The 13,589-nt window shown below is 43.6% G+C and overlaps 1 protein-coding gene across 1 annotated transcript in view; it reads right to left on the bottom strand.

Annotated features, from left to right (window-relative positions):
* pcdh7a (protocadherin 7a) overlaps positions 1-13,221 on the bottom strand; it is an 85,275-nt gene extending 72,054 nt beyond the window's left edge. Inside the window, exons 1-2 of the mRNA XM_033972999.2 lie at positions 11,033-13,221; positions 7,839-9,006 (exon numbers count right to left, since the gene is read on the bottom strand). Coding sequence (XP_033828890.1) covers positions 7,839-9,006; positions 11,033-12,432 — 2,568 coding nt within the window. The 5' untranslated portion in view covers positions 12,433-13,221. The remainder of the gene's footprint in view (positions 1-7,838; positions 9,007-11,032) is intronic.
* Between the last annotated feature and the right edge of the window lie 368 nt (positions 13,222-13,589).

Here is a 13,589-nt window from a genome sequence, read left to right as displayed (position 1 = left end):
CGTATGTACTTTCAACAATTAAATGGACAAAGTAACGACTGCAGTTTCAGACGTAAACCCCGTCATCAAAAGCGTGTAATCCCAGTTGCCACGAGACCATAAAAGACACAAAAATTACCCTATTTTTACTGCCGATTTTGAACATACAGTACATCCTGTTCCAACCGCAAACGCTACAGTAACATTTCCTTCATCTTCTGAGAAAAAAAGCAAACTGACCCACTTATAAACAGGAACATAGGTGGAAGCGTTTTATCCATCTGAGCTGTGAACACCGCAGCGTTTCTTGACGGGTGAAACGAGATCCGCTTTGTGATGTATGTGTCTTGTTTCTGACCTTTTCCTTTTGCTTTTAGGAAGCTCGCGGGGCTCGCTCTTAATGTCCTGTTTCATTAACAAACAGAGAGACCAGGGAACCTTTGAGTCGGGCGCACCGGAGCGCTTAAGATCTTCATTTGGGTGAAGCAGAACATGATCTGGGTGAAGCAAAACTCACCGATTATTTAAAGGGCCCATATTAGCTTATTTTATGATTTATGTTATGTCATTTCCTCCTCACAAACAGACCTGGAGTTGTGTTTTGTTTCAGTCACACATTTGGATGATTTTTTTTTGGGTGATTTCAGCCTGTCGCTACTGAACTCGAGGTAAAATTTAGCTTGAAAACTACCTCTTCATGACATCACAAGGTGGAATAGAGCATTTTGAGCTTTGGAGATGTACAGACTAATGATAAAGTGTTACTCAAACATGCGTGAATGAAACAAAACACAACTCCAGGTCTGTTTTTGAGGAGATAACAGCATTATAACATGACTTAAATCTCTAAAGAGTCAATTTTGTGTAATATAGGACCTTTAATTCATCATGATATATTGTCCTTTAACAATAAGGGCTAAATAAATAACCTGGTTAGTTACTTTTACCCAGACGGTAAAAGAAAAATTCAAATCTGTCATTTGGACAAAAAGTTGTAGGAGTGAAGATATTTTGCTGCTGAAACTCCTCCCTTCAGACAGATATGAGGCAGTGTCCAGCAGTAATCTGACCAGAACTGAAGAAGCAGCAGGATGGGCAGCAAAACGTCTTCACTACTACAACTTTTTGTCCAGTTGGCAGATTTTATATATTTTTTTCACTATGGATCAGAACTGGACGACTGAGGGAGACACAGACATGTTTTCATACACTTCATACTCTGTACTGCACACTTATTAAACTCTATACTACAAATACAAATAAATAAATAAAAAAATTACAAAAAAAATTACAAAAAAAATAAAAGTAAAAAATAAATAAATACAAAATAATAATAATAATAATATAATAATAATAATAATAATAACTTGTTTTATCTATTCAAAGTTGTTCATTTGATCAAATAACACTGAGAATTTACACTCTCTCTAACTTAAACTTACTGGTTTTATAGGGTTTTAACGAATAAACCGCTATTATATAGATAAAAGACTAGTCCGAGTGAGAGGTCTGTGCGTCTGATCTTTACAGTTCATTGTGACAAGTGCAGAGTGATACCTCTTCAATTTCAATAGATCTTTGACATATTCTGCCATCTAGATTTATTTTCTTTTTCACCTCGCGCATCGGCAGCTTCATTTAAGTAAATAAACGCAGTGTGGAGCATCTGCAGGTCTGACGCTGCTCTTTAAAAGTAAATATTGTGTTTCATTCGCAAATAGATGGAACTAAAGTTGTGTGCAAAACGTGATAGTTCACCAGAGCTGCTCCGACTGGATTTAACGTCTGGTCAGAGGTGAGAGCGAGCGAATTAGCCTTTTTCGTTTAGCTGTTAATTAAAACAATCATTCAAACGCGTCCTATACCGATGAATCCACGTTTCTAATGAGGAAAGACGACATGTGACCGGGATCCGTCAAACCCACCTGTGCAGCCGAAGGAAACCTTTAGCAGCGCCGGGTTAAACCTTAGACCCAAAACGGTCGCACTCCGGAGCCGTTTCCTCACAGCCGAAGCGCGACACGTCTGAAGCGGCCGACCACGTGGAACTTTACAAACCGCAAAGCTCAAAACAAACACTCTAACCACAAGACTCCGGAGACAGAGCCACCATTAGTCAGACAGATTACAACACAGCCGTCACACACAAAGAATTAACTCAACACAGAGACTCAAACACGTCAAGTGACCCGGGTTTGATGATTTGGGTATTTGTCAGTGTTAGATCTTACTCATGCAGGGAGAAGAACGTCCGGAATGTCTTTACTTTAGTACGTTTTATAGGGGCTTAGAAGAAACATACTTGATATTGTTGTTCAAGGTTTACACGAATTTATAACGTCGTCTATTTAACTTACACACTAAAAATAAACCAACCAGTATTTACAGCCATGTTTTCGAACCGCAAATTGATCATACTCGCTATTTCAAGGTCCTATTTTACGCTAAATTGTCCCTTTAAGTTTTAAGTCATGTTATAATGTCGTTAGCTCCATCTCCAAAGCGCAAAAAATGCTCCGTTCCACCTCGTGATGTCATGAAGTGGTAGTTTTCAAGTGACATTTTACCTTTTGTTCAGTAAAGATGGGCAATTCCAGAGCTGAAATTATCCAACTGCATCTAGTGAAGGTGTTTTGGAGTTTAAAAACACAGTGGAGCACTTCCTGTATTGCCACACGATGACATCACAAGGTGGAACAGAGCGTTTCCAGTTTGAGAGAAGAACTCGGCCTAAATGTGCAGGGTTTGTGCGTTAAACATGTGAATCAAACAAACAAACGCACAACTCCAGGTCTGTTTATGACGAGGAAACATTAGAACAGATCAGAAAATAGTGTAATATGAGCCCTTTAATTTCTGTTATATATTTTTGGAAAAACATACAAAGTTTAGTTACTTCTTACAAAAGAGACTGTGAGTTAGTTTCAGTTCCAGCCCTGCGAGTAAGGGGGCGCTGTCCAGGGTTAACCTTCATCATTTCTAACGTTCTAAGAATAACAACTAACGTCAAACACAAATGATTATCGACATAAACAGTTGCCCTTCGCTATATCGTGGTTCACTTTTTATGGTTTCGCTGTTTCGCAGATTGTTTTTGCAGAATTTTACAAGTTTTTTGACATCGTATGATCGTGCATTGTGTTCTGCATCCTGATTGGCTGTTGGACCGTAGACCATTGTCCATCAGTCTCCTCCGTACATAAACGTTGGATCGCAGTGTGACTCTGAAGTGCTGTACGTTTGCAATTTGTTTTCTCCCCGACAAAACCCACAATGTCGATGAAACGTTCTGCACCGACAAAGACGCCTACGAAGGTTTGAACTTTGTGTTTAAACGAGAGAAATGTGAGAAAATGTTAACGCCTGTGTGAGAAAAGTGTATAAAGTGTGTGGTGAGGGGTTTTACAGACAAAAAACATAGAATAACTGTAAAAAATAAAGCTGATACTTCGCGGTCACAGAAAACTTAACTCTGAAGTTCATTTCTGTCTGTTTTGTTTTGCTCCTCTGGCCTTAAAAACACAGCCATACCACACAATTTAAACACTTTTCCTCTGAACCTAATCAAATCTGCAAACCTAACGATTTAAACACCGTATTTATTCATACGGCGCGTTACAATAAACAAACATACTTAAGTTGAGCGTGTAATAGAGCCACATCACTGGGACAGGTCCATCTCTCTCTGAGCCTCAGTATCACACACTCACCCATAATCCTCTGCACACACCTAACGCTCGGAGTTCAATAAACCAGCGGGGGAAAAAAACCTCTTAATAACAGTAATAACAGATATTTTAAACACAGTCATTATAAGAATGCACAAGAGCAAACGGGCAGGAAAAAATAATGATGCTACTGTAGTGTGTAGCCTTCAGTCGAAAAGAAACAAAGATTTTAGCACAAATATAGACGCAATTACTTCTCCGGTAAATGGGCAGAAAATTATAACACCGCACTGGGGAAATAGTGCACTTTCTTATTCTATCACCAAAATGATCGTCCTACCAGTTCACTTTAACAGCTGTAATCAGTTGTCATTATTGTCTTGCCTATTGTGCTGTCGGGGCGGCCATTATTTGAATAGATCAAAGGCCGTATCATCGCCGCAATTACTGGTTATCATTACCAGCTCTGCAGAACAATACGAGTCTGCAGGCATCAAATACACTCTGTTATTCATTAAATGTGTCACATTCCTGTTAGGTTGCGTTTCATTTGCATAACAGTTTTATCTAGCTGCTAAAGTTGTATAATGTGCAGAGGTGGGAATAACGGCGTTTAAAGGGCCGGTGTTACGCAAGCGGACAGTCGTGAGCTTTAAGCCGTGTTAGGACGCTCTTACCTCCGCAAAAAACAGACCCGGAGCTGTGTTTTGTTTCGTTCACACATGCTTTATTAGCGTGTCTACATCTCTGAAGCTCAAAATGCTCCGTTCCACCTTGTGATGTCACGAAGTGGTAGTTTTCCAAGTTAACGGCTACGTTTTACCTTTAGCCGTGTTTTGGAATTGCAAATTGATCATACTCGCTGTTTCAAGGTCCTATATTACGCTAAATTGACTCTTGAGTGAGTTTTGAGTCATGTTATAATGAAGTTAGCTCCATCTCTGAAGTTCAAAATGCTCCGTTCCACCTCGTGATGTCATGAAGAGGTCGTTTTCCAAGTTAGCTGCTACATTTTACCTTTAGCCGTGTTTAGGGACCGCAAATTGATCATACTCGCTATTTCAAGGTCCTATATTACGCTAAATTGACTCTTGAGTGAGTTTTAAGCCGTGTTATAATAGCTCCATTTCCAAAGCTCAAAACGCTCTATTCCACCTTGTGATGTCATTAAGTGTTAGTTCTCAAGTTAACAGCTGCGTTTTCCCTTTTGCTCAGTAGTAGATTGTCAATTCCAGGGCTGAAATGATCCAAATGATTCTAGTGAAGGTGCGTGGAGTTTAAAAACACAGTTGAGCACTTCCTGTATTACCACATGATGACATCACAAGGTGGAACAGACCGTTTTCAAGCCTAAATATGCAGGATTTGTGCGTTAAACGTGTGCAAATGAAACAAAACACGACTCCAGGTCTGTTTGTGATGAGGAAACAACAGTTAGTCATATTTATTACACTATTTTCAGGTTATTTTAATCCGTAACAATAAACGTAACTCTGCCGTTGTAGTTATGGTCGTTGTTAGTCGTTCCTGTGAGTCTCAGCAGAGTCTTCTTCTGATGTGAGTGTTTGGTAAATGTGCTTTCTGACCGGTGTGTGCTGGTAGTTCGCTCTGCGTTGTGTGACTGTACAGTTGTGAGTTTGTTTCAGGGATTTGAAGCTCTGTGGAGGAGAATAGTTTAGGTGATTTTCAGGCCAAATAAGACTGAACAGAGGTAACGTTTAGTGTAAAGACAGATGGAGGTGTGTTTTTGACTACTCTTTTTTTTTTTTAGTAATTTAATAGTGACTTTATCTGGTAATTAGTTTATTTTATCACACAATAACCCAGATAGAACGCAGTTAGTTTGAGGGAAAAGTAACGAGTAACTGTAACTAATTTGTTCGCCCAACACTGATAACGTGAAATAAAGTCTGACCTTTGTATGTGCTCTGACAACACGCTTATACCATGTTTAGACGTGTCCAAAAATATCAAAATATCAATATATCGTATCGTTTAATTTAATGATACAGTATCGATATCGTGCGCTGCTGTATCCATATATTTTTTTGCATATTTTACCAAAGTATTCTGTCACAGCTCTATTCTGTGGCTCGTTTAAAGGAAAGAAACTCATTTATGCAGAACATTTAACATTTGTTTCACTGTTTTGATGATTAAAACAAGTGTATTTCATATTAACTTAACACAGACAGCGGTTTAACAAAGACTTTCAGCGTCACAGTCATGATTTAGTCGATATGTCGTGATCCTTCAGAGCCGTTAAGCTGCACATGTCGCTGTGTAAATGTAAACGTGGAGCTCGTATAAACTGTGGATGAATAATATTGACCAATGAAACAGTCTGATGTGTGCTTCTAGTTAGCAAAATGCACGAAACAAAATCCATCTTTAGTAAACAGAAGATAAATGCGACATTCATGTTTATTTTTCGTGAACGTGGGGTTGATCATTGAGGGTCACGAAAGGCTGTATTTTTCACTGAATCGATTTGAAATATATCGTATTGTATCAAAAAAATACCGTATCGTGGCCTATGTATCGTATCGGCAAAATGTTAATGACGCCCCGCCTTAAACATGTCACATACAAGTGTAACATTCGACCCAGACCAACACTGTAAAGACCATTTTGTTCACTACACATTCGTCTTTCGCTCGTCTCCATGGAGATGCTATTGCTTTGCCTGCTAACGTCCGACAGTATGACACTAAACTTATCCAGCTGCACAGAAACCATCAGGTCACGCCGCCAGACAGGTTCCTGGTCAGATCTGCGGAAAGGCGAGCCCACTCATTGTAATCTTAGCGCGATAACAAAACATCTGTGATTAAATAAATGCTGGAGATACGTGTTTAAACTGCTCTTCACACAAAACAATAGTCCAGCAGGCGATAAATCCACCACCAAAAAGTTCCCCACTGCATCTTTAATATTTGGCTTACTACAGTGATGTCAGTACAACAGTATGTTAGGAGTAGCTGTTTACTTCAGTATCCACATTACTGCAATGCACTGTGTATACTGACACCTTTGTACCACCAACAACAGACTCGCTTCTGTGGCTCAAATTGCCAAAGGTGTTGATGCTGATTCCATTAGAAAGGCGTCAGAGCACAGAGCATCACGACGTGCGGCACAAGTGACCGCTGCACGTTAGGAAGGTGGTCACAGTGTGTTAATAATGCAGTAATGATCAAAGTAATGTGTTTTAGTACTAAAGTTTTCAAACAGGTAAACTCACTGGGCAGTTTATATGTCTTATCGTCCTCTACTGTTGTAATTACATGTAATATATACTTTTACTATCTCAGTAAACTACTTTTCTTACTATATCCTGAAAAGAAATGTACATATCCCCAGCAGTACGTAGAATATATCGTGTATATACATTAAAGGTCCAATGTTACACACAGTTGACTCTTGTAGCTTTGCGTCATGTTATAATGTTATTAGTTCATCAAAAACAGACCTGGAGTTGTGTTTTGTTTCATTCACACATGCATCATTATCCTGTCTACATCTCCAAAGCTCAAAATGCTCTGTTCCACCTTGTGATGTCATGAAGTGGTAGTTTTCAAGTTGACTGCTCCTTTTACTTTCAGTTCAGTAGAGGTTGAAAGTTCCAGGGGTGAAATCATCTTCATCACATGTATCAAACTCAACAGGGTAAATTAAAAGATATGAAGGTCTTAAAATGTCATTTTATCAGGAGATATTCAGTTACACAGACATATTTTTACATCTGGGCAAATGCATATACAATATTTGTGACTTGAAGAAGTAATAAATGCAGAAACAGTTATTTAACAAGTTGAAAAAGTAGTTAGATTTATTTTACATCTGGTCCTTTGAGGTCAGCCATTTTGCTGATGTGGCCCTCGGTGAAAATGAGTTTGACCCTAATCTAAATGGTTCTAGTGAAGGTGCGTGGAGTTTAAAAACACAGTACTTCCTGTATTACCACATGACATCACAAGGTGGAACAGAGTGTTTGCATTTGAGACAAGAACTGTAGGATGAATATGCAGGGTTTGTGTGTTAAATGAATGAAACAAAACAACTTCAGGTCTGTTTGTGACGAGGAAACGACATTGTAACAGATCAGAAAACAGCGTAATACGAGCCCTTTAAAAGTACATATAAAGCACATTAATACGTTTCCTTGTAGATAATATTTAAAGTATTTACCTGTGCATCTACCAGCGTCGCATTGGCCAGTGTCTCATTGATGAACACGTGGACCAGAGCAGTGGCGCAGAGCGAGGGGATCCCGCTGTCGTTAACCCGGACCACCAGCCTGTGCAGCCCTCTGTGTCGACGTTCCAGAGGCTCGGCCAGGGTGATGACTCCATTGGTGTGTCCGATCTCAAACAGCCTGAAGGGATTCCCCCCGACCAGGGCGTAGCGGAGGTCCGCGTTTGGGCCGGTGTCCGAATCTATGGCGGTCACTGTTCTGACGATGGTGCGTGCGCTGCTGGCAGGAGGGAGGAGGGTGTAGGACTCGTTGGCAGGAGATGTGACAGAAGGGGCGTTGTCGTTCTCATCGGTCACGAATAAGGACACGGTGGCGGTGGCGGTTCTACGCGGTTCTCCCCCGTCGACGGCCCTGACCCTGAAGGTGTACGTGGCGAGTTTTTCACGATCGAACGAATTGGATGAAAAGATGGTCCCGGTGTTGTTCTCGATGGAAAACACTTCTTGGCGTTCCTTCTCGTCTCCGTCTCCTTTCTCCGCTAACTTCTGGTCATCCTCATCCAGCTCCACAAACAGACTCAGTTCAGCATTTTCCCCTTCGTCTGCGTCCGTGACCGTCACCATGCCAACCGGGCTGTTAGCGAGAAGATTCTCCTTGACGTAGAAAGTAAAAATCTCTTGGACAAACTTAGGGGCGTTGTCGTTGCGATCGGTCACCAGAACCACGACAGTAGCCGACCCTTGCAGAGGAGGCGTCCCCTTGTCTTTGGCGATTACTCGAAGTTCGTATCTTTCCCGTTGTTCCCTGTCCAGAATTCCGTTTGCGCGGATATCTCCATTGTCAGGATCGATGTAAAACGGCCCATTTCCGGCAGGATCGAGAGAGTAAGCGATCTCTGCGTTTTTGCCACTGTCTGCATCCGAAGCTACAACTGTAAGCACCCTCTCTCCGGGCGAGTTGTTCTCAGCAAAGTGGACCTCTACAACACTTTGGGCGAACGTCGGGGCGTGGTCGTTAATATCAACCACTCGCACCATCAGCGAGCTATTACTGGACAGACTTGGGCTCCCAGAATCAACTGCTACTATGGTAACGCTGTACTCTTTGGTCGTCTCATAATCCAGTAAGGCAGAAGTGTGCAAGAAGTACTTTTTCTTGTTTCTGGAAAAAAAACAAAATGAAATTACAATTGAAAGTCATTCAGTTCAGAAGATCAGATAACATTAAAACCTTAAGAACTGAAATAGTCAAGAACAAGCATCCACCTCATTGTGCAATATAAACATTACATAAGACTTATTCATTTTTCTCATTTTTGTCTTTTTCAAGTGCTTAGGGAAATATGTTTCATTTGATTTAAGAGCTGTGACATTTGCAATCTACCCCCACAAAAGACGAGTTATTAAAAAGTATAAAAATCCTTCTCTAATGAAATCTTGAGTTTACAGATTGCAGAGCAGTTTTCAGAATACAAAACAGTCTTGTCAATATATTTGTTGTAAAGTGCTCCACTTGAAGCTTAACTGAAGTCTGTTCCTGAATTGACTTGAAATATTTGAACATATATTTTAAGGGGACTGTAGTAGTAAAGTATATAACCTTTAAATGTTCAGTTGGTTTGTGCAATGGGAGCTCATGGATGTAAATTAAAAGTCTTCAAATCAACATCTGAACATCTCACCAGTGGCATCTACTTTTGCAGTTACAGAAATGCCTTCAAAAGCAACTATCTTTTTAGATTTTATGGACGATTAACTGGAGCCTAACGGCACAGTAAAATCTCTCTCACAGAGGCATTAGTCAGAGTTTGGCCCCTCAGGTATGACATTCCACACCAAGCTCAGGTGAAATCAGGAATGCTTCATTACTTTCAGATTAGTGAGCCACCATTAACAGCTTGCTACATTCGCAGTAAACACAGCTACACAGTCAAAAGGAATACGTGTTATTCACAGCCTTCAGTATGTCATAAAAGGGCTGCAGTCGACTAAAGAAAACACGCCTTGAGCATCGATTAATCAATTAAAGAGGTTTTTTTGGGCTAGCACTGACAACAACTCTCAAAATGATTAGAATCTCGCAAAAACTATACATACTTTAGTAGTAAACTGCAGGTAAAACTGTTCAGTCAACCCCCAAACCCTCAGCTAATTCGCACATGCCCTCTCAAATTTTACTAATCTTTAAAAAAAAAAAAAATTTGTTGACTAAAACACCATCAACCGATTAATCGACTAAACCAAACAACCAGCCTGAGTCCACACCGCAGCGTTTAGCATTTTAAAACTATACATTTCATCCACGAGCTGTGCAGAAGTTGCGAAGTACAAACACAAAGCAGAGTGCACAAGTTCAGTTTAAAAGCCTAAAAACGAACCCATTAAATGTGTAAGCACTCTCCTGACATTTCCCTGTTTTGAGATTTTAAGCCTGCTGGAACCATTTGCAATTTTCTCTCCACAAAAACAAAAGTCTAAACCAATTAAACTCTACTAATGCCACATCATTAAGGCAGCTCTTTGTTCAGGTGTGCCCCGAGCCACGGCGAGAAATCAAATCAGAGCGTCTTTTAGGGAGAGGAACACGGCTCTGTAATGGAACATCGAGAGTCAATCCAGTGCAGCTGCTTGACTGAAGAAGCACGTTTATCTGTGATCGGAGGAGAGCTTCTCGCGGGGCTGGCACGGGGCAGGTGGATTAGATTCCTCCCATAAACACAGCACTACAGAGTTTGCTCTCCACTGGCAAATACTGTTGTTGTTGCGGTGTTCAATTTCACCACTAGGCCAAAACAAACCTAAGTTGACTGAAGTGGGGCTGGCAGGCATGAAAACAACTTTGAACCACTTTCAAGGATCTTAGGGGACTGGATGGGGTCATGTTTACTTTTTAACTTTTTGCTTGACTAACTCCACAAACTGCGCTCGTATAAGAAGTCTGGTTAGTTTTTAATGTAGTAGGAGAAGATGGGAGTTGTGATAGTTGTAGAAGTAGTAGAGTAGTGATTTATTATTAACTTTTACTTGTATTTACATCAGTATTTGCCTGGAATTATCACGACTAAAACATAAATCAAGCCGTACCTTTCCAGTTTACCATTTTACTTCTACTTTTGCGACTCTTCTGAATACCTGCACCCCTCTGTACCTCATGTTTTGCGATTAAAAGTACTGCGTTCAGAGCTCACCTGTCAAAGGCCTCGTCAGCGGGCAGAGGTGGCAGGGCAGTCTCTCCAGCTGGCTTTAGGGTGAAAGGCACGTCCCCCACCACGGTGCACGTCACGGCCCCGTTCTCCCCCTGATCTCTGTCCGACACCTGCACCAGAGCCACAGGTGTGTCCACGAGAACGTTCTCCGGGACCAGAGCCGCTCCATCTCGAACCGGGATTCTTCCAATTTTCCTGATTTCCACGCTGGGCACGTTGTCGTTCTCATCCCGGACCGATAGAACTACGGTGGTGCGGTCGGTGCGTGGGGGTTGACCTCTGTCCCGTGCGGTCACCGTGAACCTCAGCTGGGCCACTTCCTCTCTGTCGATGCGGTGGAGCACGCTGAGCCAACCCGTAGCTTCGTCCAGACGGAGCAGACGCCGCACGGACTCGGTGGCAGCGCCGAATACGTACTCCACCTGGCCGTTCACGCCTATGTCTCGGTCTGCGGCTCTCACCTGAAGGACAGGTGTGCCGGGAGGGGCGTTCTCTGCCATCTCGGCCTCGTACGTAGCCCGCTCAAACTGTGGGCTGTTGTCGTTGACGTCGGTGATGGAGACCCGCAGCAGGGCTTGAGAGGAGCGGGCTGGATTTCCTCCATCTCTCACACGGAGGTAAAGTTCATATGAGTCTTTTTGTTCACGGTCCAATGTGCCCTTCACTATGAGCTGTGGTTGCTTCTCCCCGTCTGGTATATCTGCCACCTGGAGCTCAAACACGCTGCTCCTGGGGCCAGCAGTGTCTCCGCTTCTGCCCCTCCTGTCTCCTTCCACACGGGTGTTGGTGGTGCCTCCCACGGTGCGCCTGGTTGATGTCGGGACGGCGGCTCCGTCCTGGATGAGCTCGTATCTGTCGATGCCATTTTTGCCAAAGTCTCTGTCTGTGGCAGTGGGCAGCAGGTACAGAGTTCCTATTGGCCGGTTCTCCTCCACAGAGAGCTGGAGCACAGGTGAGGGGAAGGACGGGGTGTTGTCATTGATATCTGTGATGACCACTCTGCCCTCAAAAAGGTCAACCCAGCTCTGGAGGGGCCCAATCACTGACACCTCAAAGTCCAGAAAACACTCGTTCTCGTCAAAGATCATCTGGCACTGAGGCAGCTTCTCTCGGTCTATGCGCTTTTGGCCCGTGGTCAGCTCTCCTGTCACATTGTCTATCTTGAAGTATTCAGAGCCACTCTCCAGGGCGAACGTCACGTCCCCGCTCCCTGTGCCTGCAGTCAGGCCCAGGTCTGCGGCCACGTTTCCAATCTTGACGTCAGGGGGGCCCTCCTCCGCCACTCGGTACCGGAGAGCTGAGTCTGCACGCGGCAGCTGAGTCAGCAGCTGCAGCGCGAGCAGCACGAGGCTGCGCGGATGCACTGCACCAAGCCTCTGCATGGCTCCTCGTGGCTGTAGTACACCCCGGGCTGGTGTAGTGCTCAGTGGAGTGTGCACCTTGCAGCGTGGGCGGAGTGACTTTTATCCGTCCCTCACACCGCGGACTTGAGCGTGACTTCTACGCCGCAGCCTCCTCTCTCCTCTCCAGGATACTCACTTGTGCCTCTAAAGTTCTACAATAGAAATCCTTTTGTTTTACCAGCGCGTTGGTGCAATACATGAATTAAAAAATACATCCCGCTGAGAAAAGACAGAATGTGAAACTACTTCACCAGTCTGTGATTAATCCACCCGCGTCCTTTTCTTCTGTGGCTTTGTCCAAACCGCAGTGCTGTCCCGCTGTCGGGTTATCACTTTATAAAGTCATCTGAAACTTATTTTTATTCCAGTCACATTTGGGACAGCGGCTTTTTCACAGTTCGAAACTGCAATGCAGCACCGCTCCACAAAAGAACACTGTGCTCAGCGGACAGGAGCGCCCCAATCCTCACATCTCCAGCGTGGAACAGGCAAAAAGACACACAAGTCTGAGGATTTGTGCTTCTTGTGATCTGCTTTTACCTTCAGATCCAGGAGCCTGTTTAAACGCGCCGCAGTGAAGCAGCGTGGCCGAGCCCGCGGATTCCTCCAGCTCCAACTCACGCACAACACTTTCTTCTGTAAGATTCCCTTCGCCAAAACGCGAGCTTCTCCCGTGATGTCCTCAGTCAAACTGCAGATCCGGGCTGTGCTTCAGTGTGAGCGGGGCATAGTCCTCGCGCAGCGCGCACTCGGGATACATGTGTCGAGTGTAGATCATGCGTCTGTTTTCCGAAGAGTCCCGCATTCTCTCTCTCCCTCTGACTTCCTCCCTCTCTCTCTCGCTCTGTCTCTCTCTGTCTCTCTCTCCTCCTCCCCGGGCTTTTTTTGCCTCTCACCTGCACTGCTCGGGACTGCTGCTGCCGTGAGCTGTGGCGATGCTGCAGTGTCTCCCTCTTTGACTCGGACTCACTGCAACACTCGCCCTGCGCGTAACTCGAGCGCTCAGCTGAAACGGGAGAGGCACAACTCAGATGAGTGCGCGCGTATGCGTCTGTTATCAGGGGACAGACCTCACCCCCACCTCCTCCAGCCCGTCCCTCTTGTCCTGTCATACAGTGAGATTAAATGGCTCTGTG

This window comes from Periophthalmus magnuspinnatus, chromosome 1 (assembly GCF_009829125.3).
Source record: "Periophthalmus magnuspinnatus isolate fPerMag1 chromosome 1, fPerMag1.2.pri, whole genome shotgun sequence".
NCBI lineage: Eukaryota > Metazoa > Chordata > Actinopteri > Gobiiformes > Gobiidae > Periophthalmus > Periophthalmus magnuspinnatus.
This window is presented reverse-complemented; position numbering and strand designations above follow the sequence as displayed.